General features: G+C 42.2%; 1 protein-coding gene across 3 annotated transcripts in view; it reads right to left on the bottom strand.

Moving 5' to 3' along the window:
* Window positions 1-27,643, bottom strand: part of SULF2 (sulfatase 2) — a 448,960-nt gene that overhangs the window by 14,014 nt on the left and 407,303 nt on the right. For all 3 annotated transcript variants that reach the window (XM_060230836.1, XM_060230837.1, XM_060230835.1), the window contains 2 exons: window positions 14,074-14,281; window positions 1,397-1,643 (listed from right to left, as the gene is read on the bottom strand). In XM_060230836.1, coding sequence (XP_060086819.1) covers window positions 1,397-1,643; window positions 14,074-14,281 — 455 coding nt within the window. The remainder of the gene's footprint in view (window positions 1-1,396; window positions 1,644-14,073; window positions 14,282-27,643) is intronic.

The following is a 27,643-nucleotide window of genomic DNA, read 5'->3' as shown; positions in this document are numbered from 1 at the left end:
GAGCTAGCCAGCACAGAAAGCACAGCCAAATGATTTCAATAACTTATTTTGGAAGAAAGTAGGACATTTATGAGGATTCTTCAAGCAATAGTATAATTAAGGTTGGACAACAGAATCCTCTGCCTTGGGTGCGGCCACACTAAGGGCACAAAACTGGGCTCAAAAGGCATAGAATATATTTATTAGCACGGTGGATTTTAGTCTCATTCTGCATTTCTCCCTGTTTTGAAAATAGCTAGATTTGAGACATTGAACTGAAATGCAGAACGCCCCCCATCACACTCAGCAGCTTTTGTTTCAAAATCTCAGTTTTCACAGGAGACCCTGCTTTGTGTTTTGCATTACAGCTTTCTGCACACGCCTGGAAACAGATGCAAGTGTTGCTGGATTCATCTTTGCAGGGTCCTGGCTCTATGCACATCACCGTCCTTGCATTTTGATAACATCAATCCAACTTTACATAGTTGGTGTGTTAACCAAAAAGCTTAGGAAGAATGAGGTGAAATTGTCCCTGGAAATGATAATGACTTTGTTACACTGTCATGAAGGTGTCTGCACCACTAGGTAGCCAGTGCAACACTCATATACTTTATGATAGCTAAAGGTTATGAGGTGACAAAAGTTCTCAGGTGTTTGTGACCCACATTAAGTTGAACAGGAATATGGGGCTTACTTGCTTACTGTTTGTGTTCATTCCAGGGCTTTTTTTTTCCTGCAGGAGCCCACAGGAGCAGAGCTCTGCCTGGGCTGGCCAAGACTACTGGGGTTATGGATTCAAATCCCCAAGATGAAGGAAGCAGTGGTCTGTAGTTCTGGATTTTTTTCCTTCCTTCATACTACCCAAATTTAGATCATAAGCGCTTTAGAGCAGAACTTGTTTGGGAGTATATCACTCTGTAAAGTATCACATATACTGATATCGCTATATAGACAATAGGGGTGGTGCAATGGACTTATGGCAACCCTATAGGCTTTCAAGCAAAGAGATGAACAGAGGCGGTTTGCCATTGTTTGCCTTTGTGTAGCAACCCTAGACTTCCTTGGTGGTCTCCCGTCCATGTATTAACTAGGGCCAACCCTGATTAGCTTTTGAAATCTGATGGGATCAGGCTAGCCTGAGCCATCCAGGTCAGGTCATTAAATAATAATAATAATCAGGGCTTTTTTTGAACAGGAACGCAGTTCTGGATGGCTTGGTGTCAGGGAGGGTAGCCTAATGTGCAAATGAGTTTCTGCTGGGCTTCTTTTAAAAAAAAGCCCTGTGGGAACCAATGGTGATGGCAGGGGGTGTGGCCTAATATGCAAATGAGTTCATGCTGGACTTTTTCTACCAAAAAGTCCTGATAATAACAATAAACAATCTCAACCTATTTAAATAAACCCCAAGAATCCTTACCTGTGAGTCACTTTGATTAAGTTAGGGGCCATATTCTCTAAAATTCCACCAGTACCACTATATTCTCCTGCATCCTTATCATCCTCATCATCTCCGTCAGCACTCTTGACCTTTTTGTGTTTGTTTGTGATATTACTGGACAAAACAGGCTGGTAGCCATCTTCCAAATCCAAATTATAGACTTCTCCATCCAGTTCAACAGAGACAGAGCGAATCGAGCGACTCCGAATGTAGGTTGCCTTGTACTCTGGGAAAAGATGGGGGGTTGGGGGTGGGGAGAAACAGCTTGCCTTTTATTTGTGTTCAAGCAGCAGATGTGTAAAAAAGAACACTGCCTTGGATAAGAAATAGGTGAGCTCTAGAATGACCAAACGCTGTAGCCACCATGAAGAGCAGACAATTTTTAATATTCAGACAGCCATTTTTTTCAAGAAGCAACAAATACACTTTTTTGCACACGTCAACCCCTAATTAATGTACTCAGGCTTTACAATTCAGTCAGCACCAACAGTAAACTGGTTTCAAATGTCCTAAAGTAGGGGTAGCCAAACTTGCTCAATAGAAGAGCCACATAGAATGAACATCAGATGTTTGAGAGCCACAAGACGTGAATGTCAGATATTTGAGAGCAGACAGGAAAATAGATGGGGGAGGGAGAGGTGGAAAGAAAGCAACTTCAAATGCCTTCTACAAGCTCACTGACAGGGCAGTGGGGGCTTTGAGAGCCAAACAATATGTAAGCAAGATCCACATGTGGCTCCTGAGCCACCGATTGGCCACCCCTCTCCTAAAGTATGTGTGGTGGTGGAAAATTCTGTCAAGTTGCAGCCGACTTATGGCAACTGACTCTTACAATATTTGAGTGCAATCATATTTTTATTACAAGTGAAACTAGTGGCAAATGGAACTGAAATCTGGCAGAAGACTGTCTTCTCCCCCTTCTCTCATCCCTGGCTCAGGTGTTATTTCTATTGATCTGGGATAATACACGTTTTGGAAATCCTAGAATCAGTAGAATCAGCCTATAGCTTCTGAGATACTATAATAACAACAACGGTGTTGATGATGCAGTCTGTTAAGAGTGCTGGACTTCATATAGATAGTTATGCCTTAAGTATATAATCATTTTGAGGGCTTGAGCAAGCTACGTACTTGCAGACTCAGTTCACCAAGTGGATTCAGTATTTTTTTTTTAATTGTAAATTGTTGGCTTCATGTTCATTTCCCCCCACAGAGACAATCCTGTGCAGCACAACCACATTTATTTCTAATTCTTAACCCACAGAGTCTGTAGGTGGCAGCAGAAGCTCGGAATGCTCTGTGGAAGCTCCAACTCCCTGAACTGGAGTCATGGTAACAACCTTTTAAGAAGATGCCAAGGGCCTTTGACCCTTTCAGACAGAAAGGTCTTTCAATGAGAGGCACTTTCCCTTTACCATGGCAACAGTGCTGAGGGATACCCCAGTAAAGCACACTTGCCCTTCCAACTTCCATCTGCTCTCTTTGGTAATTTCAACTCCCTCCTGTCCACCAAGCAACTTTTAATCTCCTTCCTCAAAACTTGATCCCCCTTCACATCTACAATTCAATACGCTTTGCTTTTTAAAAGTACATATACATTTTTCACTTCTGTGAAATCAGGTCCGCATAGTCACTGTAGGTTTCATGTAGGTGATGCTTACAAATTAGTTATTAATCGTCTCTTTTTATCTTAGTCTACCAAACATCACTGGCTGCTTACCAACACAAACGGGGTAACAAGTCAGGGTGTAGGTAAATTATATTCAGTATTTCAGAAGTGGCAGTCCTATACTAACTGGAATAATCAGTTCCACTCTCACTAGGTTATTCTTCAAAAAGCTTGTATCTCTCAGGGTCAATTCCTCACCCTTCCTTCTAGAGGTATTGTAAAGATTAATAAAACAACATATTAACAGTGCTTCAAGAACTGGGGGGGTGGTGGAATCTCTGCCACATAAATATAAGCTTATTAATAAAATGCTATTGTTATGATATCTGATATTGGTTTTCAATTTTTTTTTGAATCACTGTTCTAATTTTTCCCAACATTGAATTTGCATTTCAGACTTCAGTGGCACACTGATGATTTCATTGAGGTTTTCCCACCTTGGACTCAAGCCTTCCCAGGTGAATCACTGCTTTGCGGAAGGAAAAAAAGAAGTCTCATGGAACATTTGGCTCAAATGAGGAAACTCCCTTCCTTTTCAATTCCAAGAGGAAGTTTCAAAGAGTTACACCCAAATCATTAATCTCTTTCATTTCTTTTTTTACAACAAGACTTCCCATTCTTGTGGACCGTCTTTGTTTTGAATGTCTTTTAAAAAAACAGAAGCAGCCCCCCCCCCTCAATATTTCAAAGAATGGATTTTTGTGCAAGTGAACGTGGAAGATTGGTTTTTTTTTAAAAAAAATAATAATAAAAAGTTCAGCTTTCAGCCTGTATAAAAGCCTATGGCTGCATTCAGACACTGTAATAAAATGTGGTTTGGGCACAAGCTAATAAACCTATGCAAATTGTAAACCCAGAAACCCTACTCAGAGGTTAAGTCTTGTGTTATTCGGTGGGGTTTAATCCCAAAAAGGGGTCTTCATGATTAAAGTCAATTTGATCACAACAACCCACAGTTATTACAACTCTGCTTTACAGACAAGTTACAAACTCTTATCAAAATCCTGCTTTAGAAATCCTTTACCAAACCTTGGTTTACCAAACCTTCATATATCACAAAGAACCAGGATTTCAACAAATCATGATTTATAAACCAGTTTATAAAACATGTCTGAGTACAGCCTTCCTAGATTAGCTAGTAGGATATAATTTGTAGTAGAAATATAGTCCCAGTAGATTAACTTTATCATAGGTTAAAGCAATTTTAATTTGTTTTTTTCAAATTTGAAGCTATAACTATAACTCATCACTCCTACTTGATTTTTAATTTATTAACTGCTAAACCCATGTATACCTGACTGAGATCATAAGGTGCTGAGGGTTCCCTCATGAACAGACGGTCTGGAATAATTTATCCGGCACTACTTTACCTAGCATTTCCCCAAAGGATATAATTTTTTTCCTACACATACGTTGTGTATGTGGACTTTATGTTTCATGTGTGTGGGTAGTTCTTGCCTGGCTCATTGTAGCCTTAAGGACTGAGCTTGGAACAATGGGAAGTAGGATCCAAATTGCCAGCCCCCTGCTGGTTCAAATGACCCAACAGTGTTCTAGCACAGGAACTTTGCAGTGTGTATATTTGGCCCCGTTCAGCAGTTAGTCTTGCTATTACCATGCTGTAATCACAATAAAAGAGCTTTGATTCACTGCTACTACGTCTCCTCATGAATCAAACCCACTATTTTAACAACATAGCAAGAGTCCAAGGCTGTGAGTAGGTTCCTCTGTGGAATTTACTTCCAGTTCAACAGCCATAGGACTGAGAATGTATGGTTGTGAATGTACAGTTCCTGAAGAACAAGAGAAAGAATGTACAAATGTCATGAGGAAGGGAAGAGGCTCCTTGGATAGCAAGCTGCTGGTGATCCTTGGCCCTAGAGATATCCGGCTATCCTCAATCAGGGCCAGAGTCTTCGCAGTCCTGGCCCCAGCCTTGTGGAACTCTCTGCTGAACATTATCAGGGCCCTGTGAGATCTTATGATGATGATATGATGATGATATTGGATTTATATCCCGCCCTCCACTCCGAAGAGTCTCAGAGCGGCTCACAATCTCCTTTACCTTCCTCCCCCACAACAGACACCCTGTGAGGTGGGTGGGGCTGGAGAGGGCTCTCACAGCAGCTGCCCTTTCAAGGACAACCTCTGCCAGAGCTATGGCTGCCCCAAGGCCATTCCAGCAGGTGCAAGTGGAGGAGTGGGGAATCAAACCCGGTTCTCCCAGATAAGAGTCCATGCACTTAACCACTACACCAAACTGGCTCTCCACAGGGGCTTTAAGACAAAGATGTTCCAACCAGGCTTTTGGTTAAGGAAAGCAACAGTTTCCATTCTGGCTGGCACCTTCTTCTCCTCTCCAAATTGCTCTGTTCCTCTTCCTCACTGAACCCACAGTTCAGAACGGGAAGAAATTGTGTAATTTCACCACCTGATTCTTTTAGATTGCTGTATTAGTATTGCCTGTGTGTTTTATTCTATGGTCTTTGATGTTTTTTTATCATATGTTGTCAAAGGCTTTCACAGGAGGAGTCCATTGGTGGTTGTAGATTTACCAGGCTGTGTGGCTGTGGTCTTGGCATTGTGAGACCTGACGTTTTGCCAGCAACTGTGACTGGCATCCTCAGAGGTGTAACTCAGAAAACTGGAGTTCTCTCTGGGTCAAAAAGACCCAGGGTTACACCTTCGAGGTTACATCTTCTGGGTTACACCTTCGAGGATGCCAGTCACAGTTGTTGGCAAAACGTCATGTCTCACAATGCCAAGACTACAGCCACACAGCCTGGAAAATCTACAACAACAAATTTTTATCATATGCTGCATATTGCCCAGAGCTGTGTAGTAGCAGGGGTTAGGCGATCTGTAAATTTAATAAATAATAAAAAATAATAATTTCTATCCTAATGATAACAGCCAATTCTCCCTTAAGAATCAGTGGCTTGGATCCAGCAATTTGCAAGTGGAACATAAGCAGACTTGGTGCAGTTATGCTTACACATGATCTTGTGCAATACCTTGATCTTTCCTTCCTAGATAACAGCACTCAGGAATCAGTCATGCAACATCTTGTGCAAACAGAAATGCACCTGCATATAGAATAAATCTGATTGACAGCTAGCAAAATAAAGTTTGATTCCAGTGGTACATTTAAGACCAACAAAGCTTCATTCCAGGTATAAGCTTTTGTGTGCATGCACACTTCTTCAGAGGTACCAGCAACTGTGTTCTCTTTCTTATATTTCTAGCACAAGTAGAAATTTTGTACTAGATGCAACCCAAGGAGTGGCCTAGATCATCAGGTATTTTTTGCTCCAGTCAATTTTACTAAGACATTTAGGAAAGAAAGCACACTTTCCTAAGGGAAAGAAAGGGAAGTTTTTCTTTAATACTGGGATGCTGAAATAAATTTGCAGTTTATGTATTTTCTTTGTAGAGATCTCAGTGTGCAGATATGTAGATGTCCAAACCCATTCTTGAACATAATAACATAAGAGAAGCCATGTTGGATCAGGCCAATGGCCCATCCATTCCAACACTCTGTGTCACACAGTGGCCAAAAATTTATATATATATATATATATATATATATACATACTGTGGCTAATAGCCACTGATGGACCTCTGCTCCATATTTTTATCTAACCCCCTCTTGAAGCTGGCTATGCTTGTAGCTGCTACCACCTCCTGTGGCAGTGAATTCCACATATTAATCATCCTTTGAGTGAAGAAGTACCGTATCTCCTTTTATCCGTTGTAACCCGACTGCTCAGCAATTTCATCGAATGCCCATGAGTTCTTGTATTGTGAGAAAGGGAGAAAAGTACTTCTTTCTCTACTTTCTCCATCCCATGCATGTAAACCTCTATCATGTCACGTTTCTCCAAGCTAAAGAGCCCCAAGCATTTTAACCTTTCTTCATAGGGAAAGTGTTCCAACCCTTTAATCATTCTAGTTGCCCTTTTCTGGACTTTTTCCAATGCTATAATATCCTTTTTGAGGTGTGGTAACCAGAATTGCACACAGTATTCCAAATGAGACCGCACCATCGATTTATACAGGGGCATTATGATACTGGCTGAATTGTTTTCAATTCCCTTCCCAATAATTCCCAGCATGGCGTTGGCCTTTTTTATTGCTATCGCACACTGTCTTGACATTTTCAGTGAGTTATCTACCAGATCTCTCTCTTGGTCAGTCTCTGCCAGTTCATACCCCCATCAGCTTGTATTTGTAGCTGGGATTCATGGCCCCAATGTGCATTACTTTGCACTTGGCCACATTGAACCTCATCTGCCACGTTGATGCCCACTCCCCCAGCCCCAACAGATTCCTTTGGAGTGCCTCACAATCCTCTCTGGTTCTCACCACCCTGAACAATTTAGTGTCATCTGCCAACTTGGCCACTTCACTGCTTACTCTCAACTCCAAATCATTTATGAACACGTTAAAGAGCATGGGACCCAGTACTGAGCCCTGCGGCACTCCACTGCTTACCGTCCTCCACTGCGAAGACTGCCCATTTATACTCACTCTCTGCTTCCTATTAATTAGCCAGTTTTTGATCCACAAGAGGACCTGTCCTTTTACTCCATGACTCTCGAGCTTACTAAGGAGCCTTTGATGAGGAACTTTATCAAAAGCTTTCTGGAAGTCAAGGTAAACAATATCTATTGGGTCTCCTTTGTCCACATGTTTGTTCACCCCCTCAAAGAACTGTAACAGGTTAGTGAGGCAAGATCTTCCCTTACAGAACCCATGCTGAGTCTTCCTCAATAACTCGTGTTCATCAATGTGCCTTCTCATTCTGTCCTTGATAATGCTTTCTACCAATTTTCCCGGTATTGAAGTCAGACTGACTGGCCTGTAGTTTCCCGGATCTCTTCTGGAACCCTTTTTAAAGATGGGGGTGACATTTGCTACCTTCCAGTCCTCAGGAACGGAGGCAGATTTCAATGAAAGATTACATATTTTTGTCAGAAGATCCACAAGTTCAACTTTGAGTTCTTTCAGAACTCTTGAATGTATGCCATCCGGACTGGTGACTTATTAGTTTTTAATTCGTCTATCAGTTGTAGGACCTCCTCTCTTGTCACCTCAATCTGACTCAGGTCTTTCAACACCCCTTCCAAAATAAGTGGTTCTGGAGTGGGCAAACACTTCTCATCTTCCACAGTGAAGACGGAGGCAAAAAATGCATTCACCTTCTCAGTCATTTCCCTATCCTCCTTCAGTAATATTTTGACCACTTGGTCATCCAAGGGCCCCACTGCCTCCCTGGCTGGTTTCCTGCTTCTAATATATTTGAAGAAATTTTTATTGTTGGTCTTTATGTTTTTTGCAATATGCTCCTCATAGTCCCTTTTGCCTGCCTGATCACAGTCTTGAATTTGATTTGCCACATCCTGTGTTCCCTTTTATTAATCTCATTTGGACTAGCTTTCCATTGCTTAAAGAAGTCCTTCTTACCTTTTACAGCTTCCATTACTTTGTTTGTTAACCATGCAGGCCTTTTCTTATACCTGTTTGTGCCTTTCCTAACTTGTGGTATATATTTTATCTGAGCTTCTAGGATTGTAGTTTTAAATAGCCTCCAAGCTTCCCCAAGGGTTTTGACCTTTCCTTTCAGTTTCCTCTTCACATGCCTCCTCATCTCAGAGAATTTACCCCTTTTAAAGTTAAACGTGGTTGTGCTGGTCTTTTGGGGCAACTCTCTATTTATACAAACTGTGAAATCAATAACGGTATGGTACTGCTCCCAAGCGGTGCGATCACTTTTACATCTCTCGCCATGTCTTGGGCATTACTTAGGACCAAATCCAGGATCGCCCCACCCCTGGTAGGTTCTGAGACCATCTGCTCCATAGCACAGTCATTGAGAGCATCTAGAATCTCAATCTCTTTCTCTCGACCAGAACACATATTGACCCAATCAATCAATCTGCGGGTAGTTAAAATCACCTATGACGACACAGTCATTGACTTTAATAGTCTTCAGAAACATTCAATGGCTTCTAAAACTGCTCAGGGCACTCAACCACTATCACCTTTCCTTTCAATACTCTTGTAGCAGAAACAAAATCAGCTCAAACAGCAGGAATTCCTCAGGGTGCTCTGGCAACAAGGACTGCACTACAACCCTGAAAACCCAGGCATACCTAAGTATTAAAATATTACTAAATATGCTACACTCAATAAGAGAAGTCAGGATCCTGCAAGGAATTATGGGGCAGGGACAACTTGGAAATTCATTCCCCCATCTCTTCTCAGGGTTAAGAGCATGGGAATCTTCACAAGTTGTGAGTTTATTACTAGAAGTAATGATGATGATGTGAAACAACTAATGGAGTTCCTCAAATATACCACAAAACATGTGCTACCATTATACTGAAATATATAACCAAAGAGCAGGGCTTTTTTTGTAGCAAGAACTCCTTTGCATATTAGGCCACACCCCCTGAAGTAGCCAATCCTGGAGCTTACAGTAGGCCCTGTACTAAGAGCCCTGTAAGCTCTTGGAGGATTGGCTACATCACGGGTGTGTGGCCTAATATGCAAAGGAGTTCCTGCTACAAAAAAAGTCCTGTCAATAAGGAAGTTAAGTGCTGTCCCATCCATCATCCCTCCATTCCCATTAGCCTTTCCCATAACCCACCCTTCATCTTTCTTCAGACTTTTTGAATTAGAAAGTGTAAGAGATTTTAGGTTTCCAGCTCTTACTGTTGATTTGTTTTAAACCTTGATCACCCTCCAGCTGGGTAAAGCAAAGCTGCTTAACTTGCTCATTTAAATAAACCCCGACTGATTTAAGAGGAGAGAGAGAGTGATTAGCTATACTGTTGAAATCTTGTAAGTGCTTAATTATTGTAAAAGCAAAACTATCTCTGGGCATAGGAGAATAACTGGTCTCAGTCAGTAGATGTGTACTACCATCCCCAAAGTGTCTATGAACACTTGTTGTGGTACCACAGGCTGTGCTGATGGAAGCTAGTTTGGACTTTTCTAGGGACTGTAGGAAAAAGTGAGTGCATGGAGACTCCAACTCCCCTCGCTCATTCTCTTTAGAGATAAAACGTAAGCATTAACATTTAGAGATAAATGTAAGCATTAATCAACCAGTTTTCCTTGGCATAACTGTGTCCCTCTCCCCCTTTAAGGCTGGTTGCCAGGTAAGATTTTTAAAAAAAAAATTGGAAAGACTTAAATGACTTTGGGAGTCTATCCGGTGGATGCAATATACACAACCTTTATCTCTGTAGCTGGTTTTGCTTTTCCTGCCACCTCGCTCCCAACTCAGCTGGCCTTCCCCCCTTCCTTTTCTCTCCATACTCCTTTGCTCACCTTCTCTTTTCCCTCCTTGACATTTACAACAACAACAATGATATTGGATCTATATTCCACTGTATACTCTGAATCTCAAAGTCTCAGAGCTGTCACAATCTCCTCTACTTCCCCCCCGCAGACACCCTGTGAGGTAGGTGGGGCTGAGAGCTTTTGCAGCAGCTGCCCTTTCAAGGACAATTTGAAAGCAATGGCTGACCCAAGTTCATTCCAGCAGGTACAAGTGGAGGAGTGGGGAATCAAACCTGGTTCTCCCAGATAAGAGTTTGTGCAGTTAACCACTACACCAAACTGGCTCAGGTACAAACTGGCTAGGTACATATTGGGTGCCCTACATCTCCTAGACCTTAACCCTGCACTGGCAAGTGAAAGCAGGGTTACCAGATTAGGGAGTGGAGTTCTCCTGGAATTACAGCCAACCTCCAGACTACACTGACCAGTTCCCCTGGAGGAAATGGCAGCTTTGGAGGACAGACTCTATAGCATCACACTGCTGCTGAGCTCCTTTCCTTCCCCCAAACTGTGTCCTCCCAGGCATCACCCCTAACCCAGAATTTGCAACTCTAAGTGAAAGTGGAGGAAAGCCCTTGCTTTATATCCCACACTGCTATCCCGATACATATGGGGGGTTTAGAAGGCAATCACCGATTCCTAGGCTGCCGCCACTCTGTTTTCTAGAAATAACCAGCAGTAGATTGTTGCATGGCTCTAGCAAAGGGTCCACAGGTTGCTACCCCAAGCCTTTTCCTTTACACCACAAAGTCTTAAATGGCTCAAGTTCGATATATCTCCTTTCTGTCCATGTTTAAAAATCTTCCTCCCCCTTGTTCTTGGTATTTTTAAAAATGCCCAGCCTCAGTCATGCCATTAGGTGCCATTAATTTGAAAAGGGCTGTTAAATTGAAAGCAACACTAATTGTATTTTTGCTCCTCCACCTCTAGTGCCCTCTCAGCAGATTACTTCGGGTGCATTCCTCTTTTCCTGGCATAATTACATTTGACTTTCCTCTCTTGCTCTGCTGTAATGAGTTTGGTTCTATTTCTGCTTTGTGTTTTAATTACTTTCCAAGTTACTAGTCCCCATTCACACTAGCTAGTGCCTTACCTGTATAATCCTTTGCTGTGAATAGCAGACTACAGACAACCCTGTGTCTTGTAAGGATGCTCTAGCCCGGTTTTTCTGTCACAGGACTGAACTACTTGAAATATAGTCCTAGAAACTTGTTTTTGGGGCAGTTTCAGTAATGAGGTGCTAGTGCAAATTAATTTTCAATTACTAAGTGTTTATTGAAACCATCTGATTTCCTTCTATGCAGATACTTTTTTCTCTTCCCAAGAATTTCTCAGCGCCATTTCCATTCATTGTAGCAAAGAACTACCACAGGCTGATCACAAGTTTTCTAAAGCAGTTGAAAGAAACACACACACTTGTCATATCTTCTCTGTAACTTTCTAATAGTATCTCCATATGTGAAATCCCATGGAAAAGTACCTGCCTGGAAGCACTATCCAATCAGGGCTCTTGACAGCATGTTTGTTGAATATTGATGATTGGGGTTGATAGTGGAGTGAAATATTTGAACTTCCAGGCAGCCTTCCACCATGAGTAGCGCTGGGGCATAGCCATAATTGGATCCAAGCCCAGGAGAAACCAAATAAAGAGCAATCCTAAGCAGGTTTACTAAGAAGTAAAGCACCCAGGAAGTGCATATGTGCAGGCTTTTTTTGAGCAGGAACGTACAGGAATGGAATTCCGGCTGGCTGTGGCCTAATATGCAAATGTGTTCCTGCATCAACACTACAGGCTGCGACGAAATGCTCAGAGAACAGGCACAATCCCCCCCTCCCAAATGCTCATTTAAAAAAAAAATCATAAATACAACATCAGTTCTCAACTGTGCTGGTAGCTCAAAGATCATGACAACAAACAGCAAAAACTGTTCTTTCCTCCTGTGACAAAATATTAGGATCTGAGTGCAAGAACATACAATATCTTAGAATCAGAATAACACAAACTATGAAGGAAGGCATTCGGCTCTCACACTACTGAGTTAAAAACTGTGTATTGAAGTGCACAAAAAAAGATTCCCTGGAAAGGCCCTCAGGTCCCCAGCACCTTAAAACTGAGATAATTACCCATTTAACAGGGATGTTATGGGGATTAGAAAAGGTGCTAATAAGTTCTTTGTTGAGAGCCTGATAAATGCTAAGTGTCTAAATTGGTGTTGTGCTTCCTCCCTCTCTTAAATACCAGGTTTCCCTGCCAAATTATGTGTCTTCCAGTGCTCCATGGTCACTAACAAATTTGCCTCAACCATGTTCAGGTTTCTGGTGCACCTCCCCTTCAAGAACAAGTTAATTGAACTTCAAGCTCAAGCATTACTGGAAGATTATCTGTTGTGCCACCAATTTTAAGCGGCAAGAGCCGCTTGTGCAATTTCACCTGAGAACCAATAATTTTATTCACCTAGAAATTAGCTTAGTAGTTACTAATCAGCTTGCACGGCAAATATAAAAGAAGAAAATCAATTTAAACTCCCTGTTTGAAGCTTGTGCCAGGTCATTACCGAGAAAGCCTAATCTGCTAAATAATTAAGGCTCTGCATTTGTTGAGCAAGTCAAAAAGAAACTTTACAGCTGAATAATAATTCTGAGCTGCTGTTTGGCTCTTTTTAATCTATAATTAGACTATGCACTTCAAATATAGATATTAACCTGACTCCAGTTTTAAAAGCAGAGCCTGTGGAATGGGATTTGTGGAAAAGTGCCTGGCCTTTGCCGAGGAAAGCCAATCTAATTCGTAGGCAGGCTTGGTGAAAAATCAAACCTTGGCACCTTTGGCTGAACCTGAACTGAAAACATAAGCAGCAAGCAGCTTTGGGAACAGAAAGTATCCACACCCTTGTTACGCAAGAATGAGTGCCACAACATCCTGAGAATCCAGCCCGGGGCATTTTGAACCACCTTTGAGCAGATGAAACTGCTGCATACCAAGTCAGACCACTGGGGTCCTTCTAGCTGGGTTACCGTCTACTCTGGCAGCATCTTGCCAAGGTGTCAAGCAGAGAAAAGTCTTCCCCAGGACGCGCACCTAAGATCTTTTTATATGAAATGCTAGGGATTTAGCCTGGTGCCCTCTGCATTCTGAAGGCACAAGCTACATCCTGTTCCTTAGAACAGTGGATGCTGACACTAGGTACATGTACCTTCTGCCACTATTGCAGGATTGATCATGCCTTTTTCAAAAGCTCCTTGAGGGGCACTATGCAGCCTCCATGGTGGACTTCCTGTGCATCAGTGCTTATGCGAACAGGGGCCGGGTGGTTTTCTTCTCTTCTTCCAGATTGCCTTCTGCAATTCTGAACAAACTATGGCATGGAACTCAATGCAGCTGGGCTGTGTTCTATCTAGGACAGTGCTGCTAATTAGCCCTGAGTTTTCTTTGCAACAAACAGAAAAAACCCCTAACTCCGCCAACCATAAATCTAGTGAATGTTTTAGAAGCTGTCCCACACTCCTTCGCCCTTAATTAAAAGTATCTAAAGTTGAAAATGCTGTACTAAAGTTGAGTCAGGTTAAATATCGATCTTTGAAAAGTGTAGCCTAATTACGCCAAGTTTCTTCTGCAGTGTGCAAAGGCCTCACTTACTCTTCTTGGAGAAGAGCTTCTTCCGCCTCCCAATGGGGCTCAGCTTGTATTCATTCTCCTCGCAGTTGCAGTCCTCACTGAGCTGGCTGTAGTACTTGGGCAACAAGTTGGGCAGGACTTTGCTGCTGCCTGGAGCTGTGAGGCTGGCCATTCCTTTGCATTTGTGCAGCTTGAGCTTCCCGCTGGGATCTTCCACACACTGCCATTTCTGAAACACAAAATCCCAAAATGACACAGCAATCTATTCAGGAGAGTAGCCGTGTTGGTCTGCAGTGGAAGAGTGAGATTTCATAAGAACATAAGAGAAGTCATGTTGGATCAGGCCAATGGCCCATCCAGTGCAGCACTCCGTGTCTCACAGGGGCCAAAAAACCAGGTGCCATCAGGAGGTCCATCAGTGGGGCCAGGACACTAGAAGTCCTCCCACTGTCCAGGAGCACCTTAAAGATCAAAGAGATTTTTTGGGGGTACAAACTATCAAGAGCCAATGTGTATCTGATAAAGGGAGCTTTGACTCTCAAGCTTATACGTCCCCCCCCCAAAAAAATCTTGTTGGTCTCTAAGGTACTACTGGCCGCAAATCTAGTTCTGTTGTAATCTATGATGATGATGATGACTATGTGCTCAACAGGGCATTTTTTGAGCAGGAATGCAGTTCTGGCTGACTTGGCGTCAGGTGGTGCGGCCTAATATGCAAGGGAGTTCCAGCTGGGCTTTTTCTACAAAAAAACTCTATGTGAAACAAAGGTGACATCAGGGGGTGTGGCCTAATATGCACGTTAGCTCTGCCTGGGCTTTTTCTACAAAAAAGCCCTGGTGCTCAATATTAAGATTTGGTAGGTTTCTGTTATGAGACTGGAATATCTATCTTCAGCAAAGTTTGATGCATTCCTCCAGCCAAAGGCACCTTCTCTCAGTTTGTGATACCCACCCTTTAGGAAAAGATGGGTGGGTAATAAGTACAGAATATTGCCCAGGGGTCACACGTGCCAAGCACTGGCTCTGTGCTTTCTGCCTTCCCTCTCAAGATTTGCCTAAATTCATAGTGAGTCACAGAATCAGCATTGCTGTCAGACAGCCATCTGCTTAAACACCTCCATAGAAGGAGGGGTTGATGCTGTTGCTTAGGAATGTTAACAATACTGTTAACAACAGAACAATGTTACGTTGCTGTTGTTAACAAAAGAGCCATGTTAAGCTGTAGCAGCAAAATAAAACAGGAGTCCAGTGATGGATTGACTGACAAAATTTATTCCCTGACCATGGCCATGGTACATACAACAGCCTGAAAACTTCGAAGGTTCTTCTGTGAACATTGTCTCTGGGAAGCGAGACAATCTGGGCAATTTTGATGAGGTTTGTAAAAAGCATACATTATTACGTTCGATACCAGAAAGGAGCAAAGGGATAGAAGGGAGATGGAGACAGGAGGGATATATGGAGAAAGAATATCATAGTAAATAGAAGCCAACTTGTACTAAATGCATATAAACAAAGGTACAACTATATATACATCTGTCATGTATACAGTTTAATATCCAGTCTATCAGCAAATTTCAGATCTAAGTGAATATATGGCAGATGACTACCTCTTAAGGTAACATACAGCCCAATCCTACACACACTGACTCAAAGGTTTCATCAAGGTCAATGGGAATTATTTCCAGGTGAAGGCTGCACCTACCTGTTGTTGACTATTATGTTATTGTTGTGTTATATAGCTATCTAGTCCACACAGGGAAATCATTTGCAAACTACTGCTATAGCACAACTATCTGGCAATGTGTGGATCCAGCCTAATTGTGAAACAACTTTGATTTTTTTTTTTAAATGAAACTTGTCAATAATTGATGTTGGTGGTCGGAAAAAGTTTTTTGCACCATTTCCCTCTAAATTCTCAGGACAAGTAAAGGCTGTGAATCTGAGAAAGGGATGGTACAATATGCCAACTTGAAAAGAAGAAGACGACCGTAGATTTATACTCTTCTTTCTGAATCAGAGACTCAGAGCGGCTTACATTCTCCTTTATCTTCTTCCCCTACAACAGACACCCTGTGAGTTGGGTGGGGCTGAGAGAGCTCTCACAGAAGCTGCCCTTTCAAGGACAACTCTGTGAGAGCTATGGCTGACCCAAGGCCATTCCAGCAGCTGCAAGTGGAGGAGTGGAGAATCAAACCCACTTCTCCCAGATAAGAGTCCGCACACTTAACCACCATACCAAACTGGCTGTCTTATCAAGAATATCTGGGAATATCTGCAGACGGGAAGAGAGAAGCATGGCTCTTTCATCTCCTTTTCTTCCCATGGAAACATCCTTTGAAGGAGAATGAGGGGAGGGCAGCAATGATCCAATTAACTGAGACTGCAGTAAAAACTCATTCATTTTTCATTTTCCAGTATTTAAATATTAACAGTTGTCTGCTGCCTGTTCCAAGTTTTTTATTTTTAAAAACAACCTCTTATACTGAAAGCCTATACAGAGTCATTGCAGTCTGACCACTGCAATCAGTAGGTTTAGACTGAAATAACTCTGCAGAGTATCGTATTGATAATCCCTAGACTCTACTTATTTTGCATTACAAATGTCTAGATTTATGCCTCTACGTCACTGTGAGGAGTTTCCATAAATTTTTGTTCTCATGATTTCCTGAAGAATCTTGCAGTAAAAATCAAGCACGGTTGCTCTGAAGTGAAGTGAAACTGCATACATGCAATTCTTCTCTATTTTAACATTTTAATACATCACCCTTCATCCAAGGAATTATGGCTACCCCATTTTATATTCACAACTCTGTAAAGAAGATTATGCTGATATATGGCTGGTCAAAAGTTATACTGTGAACTTAGGTCCTCTTGGGCAAAATCTAATACTCCCAACCACCAGCACAATGATCATGGATACTTTCTCCTTTCAAAGCAGTCCCCTGCTGATTCTGGAACAATTCATTCCTGGGACCACTATACCTTTATTAGAAAATGTATATGCTCTCTCTCAAGAGATGTGAATTAACCAGGTCAATGGGTTACAGCAAGGGAGAGGGAGGGAAAGAGATGGCTTCCTCTTTTGTCAGCTCTTCCACTGATGGAAGGAGCAAGAAGGGTGATTTTGCCGCCTTCTTCTTTTCACTGCAATTCCCTGGCCTGTATGGCTTTTACTCCATATTTTTCTCCCCAAAAAATTCCGCCCCCCAAAAAATCTGGGGATAATTTAACAGAATGTAAGCGCAAGATCAGGTGCTGAACAATTGAAGCATTAAGTCTGCGGCCAGGGGAGGGGAAGGTGAGATTATTAGGCATACAGAGTTCCAGACTCCTTAGTTACCAGAGAGGTATGGGCCTCCAGTTCAATGAAACACAGTTCAATTAAAAATCTACCTGACCACCCCACAACCTGCCCTTGTTTTTCTTTACAATAATACTTATTAATGGAATTAACAATCAATACAAAATCATGAAGCTCATTTAACAGCTGATTTGAGTGGAAAGTTTTAATGTTGCCTTGAGGTTAAGATGAGGCAGAAATAAAAGAAGCAGTCCTGGCTTGCTTTTTGTTTTTTTAAAAACACAACCATGTTAATGGTGATAGTGTGTAGAAACAATGGAACTGTATGACTGAAGACCCACTTTTGTTTCACTGTAATCAGGATCTGAGGTGGGTTCTGGATTTGGAGAAGCTGGGAAGGTGGCTGCTTTCTAGGTAAAGCCTACCCTCTTTTTTCCCTTCCAGACCAGCAACAGCTATAGGGACTGTCTGTTCTGTCAAAACTGCTTGTGGGGAAGAGTTGCTGCTTTTTCCCACAGCATGGCAGCCTTGATTATCCTTGCAGCTGCCATTAATCTTTAAAATAAAAACACTGAGAAGATCCAAACACAGATCGGTATCAAAACAAAGGCTTTTATTAGATCGTCTCTAATGAAAATGAGGATCCTACCATGACTTAGCTTTAGACCTACCTAATAAGAGCCATACAAGAGAACTCCTCTAAGATGGAAGAAATCAAATACTAAAAAGAACTGGTAGATTCTTCAGCTCCCTACCAACTATAATGATACACGGAAAATCAGTACTGATTTCACAGTACTGGGGAGCAAGTATGATCTCCACCCCCAGCTTTAGTTTGGAATCTTTGTGTTAACATCGGCAAATAGCTATGGTCTCTCCTGAGGCCCTTTCTATGCTATCCTCTCTTCCAAATCTGTGACATGAGATTCAGTCCGTTAATTGCTTCTAAAAATTCCTTCCTTCCTTCCAAATATTTATACCCCAACTCAAGGCTTTTTTTTGTAGAAAAAGCCCAGCAGGAACTCATTTGCATATTAGGCCACATTCCCTGATGCCAAGCCAGCTGGAACTGTGTTCCAGCAGCTAAAAGGGCATAAACCCATCAGGCCTTAACAAGGGCAAAGGGGAAAAAAAAGAAAATGCAGCTCATAAACTGCAATGTGTCAGTGAGTTGATTCCATTGATTAATTGGTCCATGCTTTCAGCCCTGGTGAATAAGATTCTTTTTTGAGCAAGTTACATTCAAATAAGTACAGACAAAAGGAAATTCAAACTAATATCCCAAATGGCAAGTAGTAATTTGTCTCTAAGTCCAGAACAGTTAATTTGCATGCCAGAAACCCTCTCTGGAATTCTACACAAATGCTGTCACTCCTCTATCAAACCTAAATCTTGCTTTCTTTGAGTAATGTACTACAGATATCAGAAGTGCAGTTATAGGTGTATATAAATAATACAGATCCTTTTAAACAAACTAGCACAGGAGAATGATAAAATGCCCCATGGAAAAGGCCAAGAAACTGCAGACAATTGAAGCTGTTCTTAATTTGTGCTCCTCTCAATTAAAATGTTCCTGGGACAATGTTAATATAAGACATATGTGACCTCAAAGAAATTTAATCTAAATCCCAAATAGCAATTTGGTTTTATCCTAGTAATGGCAGCAAGAATTCTCAGTACACAAAGGGAAAATATTAAGTTAGTATAAAAACATCTCAGTACACAAAGCGAAAATGTTAAGTTAGTATAAAAACATCTCAGTACACAAAGGGAAAATGTTAACAGTTAGTATAAAAACATCTCTGGCTAGGTTTGGACAAAAGTTAACATTCTCATAACATATGCATACATGACTTCAACATGGCAAAAATTAAATTATTACAATAGGAATTGCTAGTTATGTCCGACTCTCTTTCAAAATACCTCAGTTAATCTGAATGTTACACATATCATGCAAAAACTTTTATGTCTCCTTGGATCCCAGTAAGAATGGAGGAGTATGATGATTATGGTAATAGCAAAAACAACAATAAAAGCAGCTTTAAATGCCTTGCACTAGAATATACTGGATTGGATCCTGATGATACTTTCTGCTCACTAACAGAGACCACTGATTCACCCCTCATGCTATTCCTGGCCTTCCTGTCCTCGGGCTGCAGCATTTTAGGGAGATCAGAAGGCTGTTGCAGCAGGGGGAGCAGGGAAGTTCTGTTTAGGAGTGTGCATTTGGATCTACCCAAGTCAAAAATATACCCCAAAATACCTTATCAATTATTTTTCGGGTATACTTTGGCATCCCAAATATATCTGGGCTTTCTTGGAAAAACAAACAAAACAACAATCCTGAAAAAATTCCCAGATATATCCAGGAATTACCGGGTAGATCTGAAAATAGTAGAAAGACAGAAGCAGATTGCTGTTTGTCGGGCTTTTACTGTAGTCCCTTTAAAGTTTAGTCCCTTTAAAGTAGTCCCTTTAGAGCCGAGGATCAAATGTTTGGTGTAGTGGTTAAGTGTGCAGACTCTTATCTGGGAGAACTGGGTTTGATTCCTCACTCCTCCACATATACCTGCTGATGTGACCTTGAGTCAGTCACAAGTTCTCACAGAGCTGTTCCTCTCAAGAGCAGTTTCTGTCAGAGCTCTGTCAGCCCTACCAACCTCACAAGTTGTCTGTTGTGGGGAGGGAAAGGGAAAAGAGATTGTAAACTGCTCTGAGAGTCCTTCGGGTAGTGAAAGGCGGGGTATAAATTAAATCTCCTCCTCCTTCAGTGGAGAGCAGACTGTTCCTGTAAGTTCAGCTTTGCTCTGGCTTCTCCTTTGGTCCAGTTTAAGCCAAGCTAGCCCCAGGATTGGGCTGGCTTTCTTTTAAACCAGTATTTTTCTTCTTGGATCTATTAAACCTGAAAAAATTTGAGTTTTCAAAAAAAATAAATAAATCCTGGCTCTGAATACCATTTTGTTATCGGGATCTGAGATTTTCCAGGAATCTGAATTTTTTTCAGGTCCAATAGAACTGAACCAAAAAATACAGGTTAGAAAAAAATTGCACACCCCTAGTTCTATTTCATTAACAGAAGTGCCTTCCCTTAGAAAAACAAATTTTTGGATTCAACCCGCTCAGTTCTGTTTATCATTTCACATTGTCTGTTGGGAATCTCTTATTTAAATGTGAAGAAGAAGACCGCAGATTTATATCCTATCCTTCTCTCTGAATCAAGAGTCTCAGAGTGGCTTACAATCGCCTTTATCTTCTTCCCCCACAACAGACACCCTGTGAGGTAGGTGGGGCTGAGAGAGCTCTCACAGAAACTGCCCTTTCAAGGACAACTCTTGTGAGAGCTATGACTAAGCTAGGCCCATTCCTGCAGCTGCGAGCAGAGGAGTGGGGAATTGAACCCGGTTCTTCCAGATAGGAGTCCACACACTACACCAAACAGGTTCATGTGAATGTTCTATTTATGCCAATAGTTTTTCAATTTGCTTTAATATGTTAACAAATTCATAGCATAGTAAGAAAAATCAGGCTTCTGCCCCACTATCCCATTATGCTCATGAGCAATGCTGTCATCTCACTTCCTTTGCAAATACTTTCAACTTAGCTATCCCTGCCAGCTAGGGCCCAGATCAGTATTTGCAGGACTTTTCTTTTTTTGTAGCAGGAGCTCCTCTGCATATTAGGCCGCACCCTCCTGATGTAGCCAATCGTCCAAGAGCTTACAGTAGGCCCTGTTCTAAGAGCCCTGTAAGCTCTTGGAGGATTGGCTACATCAGGGGTGTGTGTGGCTTACTATGCAAAGGAGTTCCTGCTACAAAAAAAGCCGTATTTCCATGAAGGAGTCTTGACCTCATTCTAAACCTCTGCTGCCACACCAAGTAGTTTTGCATTACTGCCCTTCAGAGCTTTGCTGCAACTACAGCAATTACAGATGTTAACTCAAACTCATTATATAGGGCTATGATCAGGGATAAATAGCTCCGACCTTCCTGGAAGGATTTTTCTATTATTGGAGGCAATTTGTTGGTTTCAAGTCACTCTACACACCGTTTTAACCTGAGAATACTGTTGCTGGATTAAAGGGCAGAGAAGTTCAATCTATTCAATTTCTTTGGATACACTAACCACCAAATCACTTCGTTGTTCTGATTTTGTTTTATCAGAAAGATGATCAAGCAACCTGAACTTACACTGCTCTGAAAGGTGCAACTCTAGCTATTAATAGTTAAGTAGCAGATAGGTTTTCTTCCTTAGTGGATTTAGGGCAGTCAAAATAACTACTTGCAATAAAATTCGCTGAGCCCAAGAAAGAAATTAGACATTTCAACCATTCAAACAGCAAAACTAAAAAGAGAATGGTGTGTGTCTAATTTAATTATTCTTATGCAACCTATATTTCTCCAAGGGAAGGTAATTTGCAAGGCAGCTTTCTCTAAAAACCTGAGGACAATTTATCTTTCCCTCAGATACTTCCCCAAACATGGATGCCCAGTTTCTTTGGGTGAAACCACACATAACCTTGGAGTTCCCCTTGGTTGCTGTAAGCTTAGAGTTGCCATCCTCCATGTGGCAGCTGAAGATCTTCCACGATTACAATTGATCTCCAGATGACCAAGATCAGTTCCCCTGGAGAAAACAGTTGCTTTGGACGGTGGACACTATGGTTATTATATCTGGCTGAGGTCCCTCCCCTCCTCAAACCCAACCCTCTCCAGGCTCCACCCCCCCTCAAAAATACTCTCCAGGTATTTTCCCAGAGCAGGCAACCCTATGTAAGCCGCAGTATGGAGTAGCTCCCCACACAAACGCACTTATCGGAAGACCAAAGTAGGGAGGAAAATTTGACTCTCTTCTTTCTGACAGCTGTGGCCCTACAGGAAAGAAGGCAGTCAAATTTTCTGCCCCATTCTGGTTTTGAGTCTGCCTGTAGCTATTTTTTACAGCCAAAGAATATTTCTTGAGTTCCAGTCATACTCTTACATCATGTTTAGTAAGACCCTTATTCATTTCCTCAATGGAGTTATCTGGGACTAGATCTTCAGAGTCAAAATACAGGATTCCCAGTTGAGCATTTGCATCTGTCATGTAAACCATCCTCTGCACCTCTTTGTCCCCCTCCATCACTATTCCCCTAGCCCAACTATGAGACATTTTCAGAGGGAAATAAGTTATACAATTCTCTTTGGGCAAAGGGTAAGGAATCCCGCCTCCTGCCCACTTCCCCACCCTCCTGTTTTTGCTTTACGTGCTGGAAGAAATTAGTGACTGGGAAATCCCATCAATAAAATCTAGTTCCAGCCATTGTTTCAAAAGTCTTGGAGCTGGCTCAGACATAAAATCACTGCCATGGGTTTTATAATGCAACCTTCAGAAGAGTTACACCCTTCTAAGTCCACTGAAGTTAGTATGGAAAATCAGTTGTATGAATCACGCAAAGAGAGATGGTGACTCAGAACTACCTCCTTGAACACAGGCTGAGAATGGTCTTCACTAGCACCTCCTCCCTAAGATCCTTTCACTGGAGATGTCAGGAATCGAACCTGGTTCCATCTGCAGGCAGGAAGGGAAATTTAAAACCTCCTCAAAAGTCACTGTATTCTAAGCAAGGTGAAAACTTATCAGAGCTGAAAGACAGTCAATGGTTGCTAAATTTATGTGTGTCTCATCATTCTACCACTGAACCACAGCCCCTCTACTGTCCCACACAGCGCATGGACTCTCATAAGAGAGTAGAACCAGTGATTAAGGTGGGTATGAACTGGTTCATGAACCAAAATTCAGCCCAAACTAGGGCCAGTTCAGAGTTTGCGAGCTGACGTTCGGTGAAGGTGCCTTCCCCAAATATTTACTGGACTTGTAGTCAGTTTGGTTTGGCTGTTTGGGGCCAGCCATTTGAACATATGAACATATGAAGCTGCCTTATACTGAATCAGACCCTTGGTCCATCAAAGTCAGTATTGCCTTCTCAGACTGGCAGCAGCTCTCCAGGGTCTCAAGCTGAGGTTTTTCACACCTATTTGCCTGGACCCTTTTTTGGAGATGCCGGGGATTGAACCTGGGACCTTCTGCTTACCAAGCAGATGCTCTACCACTGAGCCACTGTCCCTCCCCTTAAACCTTTAGTTTTGCTTTCCCCTCCTTCAAAGGGTGGGGGGAGTGAAACCACATTCTCCTGGTTGTGGCAGTCTCTTCCAGAATGGGGCCTGCCTTCCCTTCTCCCAGTTGTGGCTCACTACTGCTGAGAGAAAGGAGGAATTGAACTTGCCAAACTGGCTTGGTTTGGGTCCTTTTGGGTTGGTTTGGGGTCTCGTTTGGTAGCTGCCCTGAACCAAACTGGCTTTTTTTTTAGTCTTTGCCCATGTCTACTAGTGATTGCATTGCTTAATAGTAGAAAACAGGGTTTTTTTGTAGCAGGAAGTCCTTTGCATATTAGGCCACACACCCCTGATGTAGCCAATCCTCCAAGAGCTTACAGAGCTCTTAGAAAAGGGCCTACTGTAAACTCCAGGAGGATTGGCTACATCAGGGGTGTGTGGCCTAATATGCAAAGGAGTTCCTGCTACAAAAAAATTTAGAATAACTGAGAAACAACTTACAGGCAGCACCATATCAACAAGAGAGAGAGGGAAAGGCAAAACCTCCAAAGAGCTGTGAATAATTTATTAGAGAACAAGGTTGGGGCAGGGAGGAAATCCACTTAAAATGTATTCAATATATTTGAGCAAGTCAGTCATCCTCAAGGGCAATTTTCTGCTCTTGAAAAATGTGTCTCCTTCAGATTTCTCAGGATATGCTTAACTCCTTAAAAAAACAAAACCAACGTTTGATGGTAAAATATGGTTTTTGCCTGAATCCACACTTAGCTGAATACTGAGAACAGCAGATCGTGAAAAGTCAAGAATTTGCAAAGGTAATAAGAACTGAGAGGTAGCTGCAAATATAAGGTCCAAATGAGGGCAACAGGAGCCATCAGAGATATATGAGAAATGTACTCTGGGAATAAATGAAAAACTCAAAGACATACTACACTTTAGTGTCAGGCATTTAATCAGCTGTTAGGATACAATGAATCTTGTCTGTGGGATTCATGGACTAATGGTAATCAGCCATTTATTCCTCAAGACAAGGATATAATCCAGGAGATTCCCTAAATGCTTACTCAAGTTTTGCACTGTCATAATCAATACGCCTTTTCTCTCTTTCAGTGTATTTATGAGACAGGCTACAATTACATAGTGGTGATCTCTGAGGTTTGTGAGAGAGTTTTGATCTTCCTGAGCTTTAAATTTGCTCCTGAAGTTTAAGGTAATGAAGCAATACTTTCCCTTTGTCCAACAAAACAGCAAGGAGAAAAGGACACATGAGCACATGAAGCTGCCTTATACTGAAGACTGGCAGTGATTCTCCAGGGACTTAGTGGTCCCACACAGCACCTGCTACCTGATCTTAACTGGAGACACCAGAGATTGAACCTGGGACCTCCTGCATGCCAAGCAGATTGTCTAACCCTAAGTCACAGCCCCTCTCCACTTTAACAGAGTTGGTGTGAATTAATTCCACTGGCCAATATTACCAGTTACATTGAACATAAGAGAAGCCATGTTGTATCAGGCCAATGGCCCATCCAGTCCAACACTTTGTCACACAGTAGCAAAAAAAACCCCATGTGCCATCAGAAGGACCACCAGCGGGGCCAGGACACTAGAAGCCCTCCCACTGTTGCCCCCCCTCCAGCAACAAGAATATAGAGCATCACTCCCAGACAGAGAGTTCCATCTATACTCTGTGGCTAATAGCCATTGATAGACTTCTGCTCCATGGGTTTACATCGTTTCAGAGGGGAGCCATGTTGGTCAGCAGGAAACAGATTTGAGTCCAGCAGTACCTTAGAGACCGTAACTGACATTACCAGTAATTTTTCAATATATTCAAAATAGTAAAAGGAACGTAATTCATCAAAATAATTTCACACCGTCCATATATAAGGAATTTACAATTTCAAGGAAGTTGACACTGTGTGTGTTTATTGCTGGATTCTTCTTATGTAACCTTCTTCTGGGTTTCTTTGTGCCTGGGTATAAGCTTTCTGGGGGGGGGGGAGTGTAGATGACTAGGGAATGCAATGGCAAAGCACCCCATTAAAAGGTCTGCTGTGAAAACGTCATGATTCAATGTCACCCCAGAGTTGGAAATGACTGGTGCTTGTACAGGGCACGACTTTTACCTTTTTATAAACTTTCAAAAGTCAAAGGTCAGACAGGAGTAGAGCAGAAATAGATTTCTCAGAGTCCTTTTACCCTAATCAGAAGATGAGAGCAGTGTTGTACAGAATGTTTGTAAAGGATGCAAAAGGTACAATGCATACTGTAATCAGCTTGATTAGAACAGAGGAGAAATGCTTGGGGCAGAAAATTAGCATCTTATCTCACTACTTGCTGAAATCCAACTGATTACAGGATGCATTGTTCCTTTACAACACCCTTCCCCTCTTCTGGCTAGGATAAAAGGATTCAGAGATCTCAATTTCTTTGACGCTTGAAAGTTTATACCCTGAAACTCTTGCTGGTCTCTAAGGTGCTACTGGACTCAAATCTAATTGCTTAAATGGGTGCCAAATGAGGCCAGGGTACTGCTTCCATATTATCCAGATGCTCACTTAAGATCTGTCTCACAAACCCTACTCTCTTGGCCCCACAGGGAGCAACCAGGGACAGGGCTTTTCCAGTAGTGCCACCTTGATTGTAAAAGGCCCTTCCCTTGAGGCTGCCTGGCACCTACTCTCTCTCTCAGCTTGGCTTCGCGAACGAAGATTTAAGAAGGGTGCAATAGTCCACGTTTGCTGCAGGCTCGCTGGTGGCTGACAAGACCAATGTGGGACAGGCAGGTCCGGCCACAGCGGCTGCAGGGAAAAGTCTGATTTAGGGTTGGTCCTGTAGCAGTGCGATTCTTCCTCAATCTCCTTTTGTCCTCAAGACCAGCTATGCGTGTGTTCTCAAAGGAAGAGACAGCCTGGTGGATGGTGTGCCTCCATGCTTTGCGATCTGAGGCTAGGTCAGACCACTGGTGATGGTTGATGTGACAGGTGCTAAGGGATTTCTTCAAGGAGTCCTTGTACCTCTTCTTTGGTGCCCCTCTATTTCGATGGCCGGTGGAGAGTTCGCCATACAGGGCAATCTTGGGAAGGCGGTGGTTTTCCATCCTAGAAATATGTCCTGCCCAACGCAGCTGCGTCTTCAACAGCAGTGCCTCTTTTTTCTTTTCTTTTAAGCATAAGGTCAAAACATTTCTTCAAACCTTTAAATAAGGAGCTGATTTTTTAAAAAAACCACTATTATTTTAAGCTGTCAGTGGTCTAATAAATAGTAAGAACATAAGAGAAGCCATGTTGGATCAGGTCAATGGCCCATCCAGTCCAACACTCTGTGTCACACAGTGGCCAAAAAAGTAATTATAATTATTAGTCAGTGGTCTGCTTTTGTGGTCTGTTTTTATGTTGGGCTGGGTTTTTAATGGTGGGCTTGAATTAATCATATTTGCATGTTTTATTTTGATGTTGCTATTATTTTGTAAGCCAGCTGGGGGAGGGAAGGCAGCATGGTATAGTTCAATCTCATCAAATCTTGGAAGCTAAGCAGGGTTGGTACTTGGAAGGGAAACCATCAAGGAAGCCTCTGCAGAGGAATCACAGAGTTGGAAGGGACCCCCTGTAAGCCAAAATGCCCTCAAAACGAGGATGGGGAATTGTCAGGTGGGCACCTGACTTGATCAGGATCTTTTACCTGTGTATACAGGATTCCACGTCCAGAAATTAATGCTTAAAAATATTAGAGACTCTAATTAAGTAAAACAATTAAAATTTATTCCAGAAAAATATAGGCTTACATACAAGATAACATACTCATAAAATCATTCATACAGTCCTAAGAAAAAAATAGAGAGCGATATAGAGACAACACATGGGTAGACAAACAGGGTGATAATTACCTATCGGCTTCCAGGAAGGCTCCAATGGCGATGAAAGAGGACGGGGGAAATGGGACCCTCAACTGGCCAAGAATCGGGGATGGATCTAGACAGCGGAGATAGGGTACTGCTAGATTCACACATGAGTGGAGCTGGGTCAGAGGTTAAATAGACTACCTTGGACCCTCTGGGAATGGGAGGTATGAGGGAAGAGAAAGGGGAGGCTCTGCAGTGACCATAAGGGCTGGACTTCTGCAGTAGCCAATAGCAAGTTGATTGGTGGCACCTAATTGGGTACCCATAACTGACCAATGAACAAGCTTGGGC

The sequence above is a fragment of the Heteronotia binoei genome, chromosome 2 (assembly GCF_032191835.1).
Source record: "Heteronotia binoei isolate CCM8104 ecotype False Entrance Well chromosome 2, APGP_CSIRO_Hbin_v1, whole genome shotgun sequence".
NCBI classification, from domain to species: domain Eukaryota; kingdom Metazoa; phylum Chordata; class Lepidosauria; order Squamata; family Gekkonidae; genus Heteronotia; species Heteronotia binoei.
The sequence above is the reverse complement of the archived record's forward strand: the minus strand, read 5'-3'. Positions and strand labels throughout refer to the sequence as shown.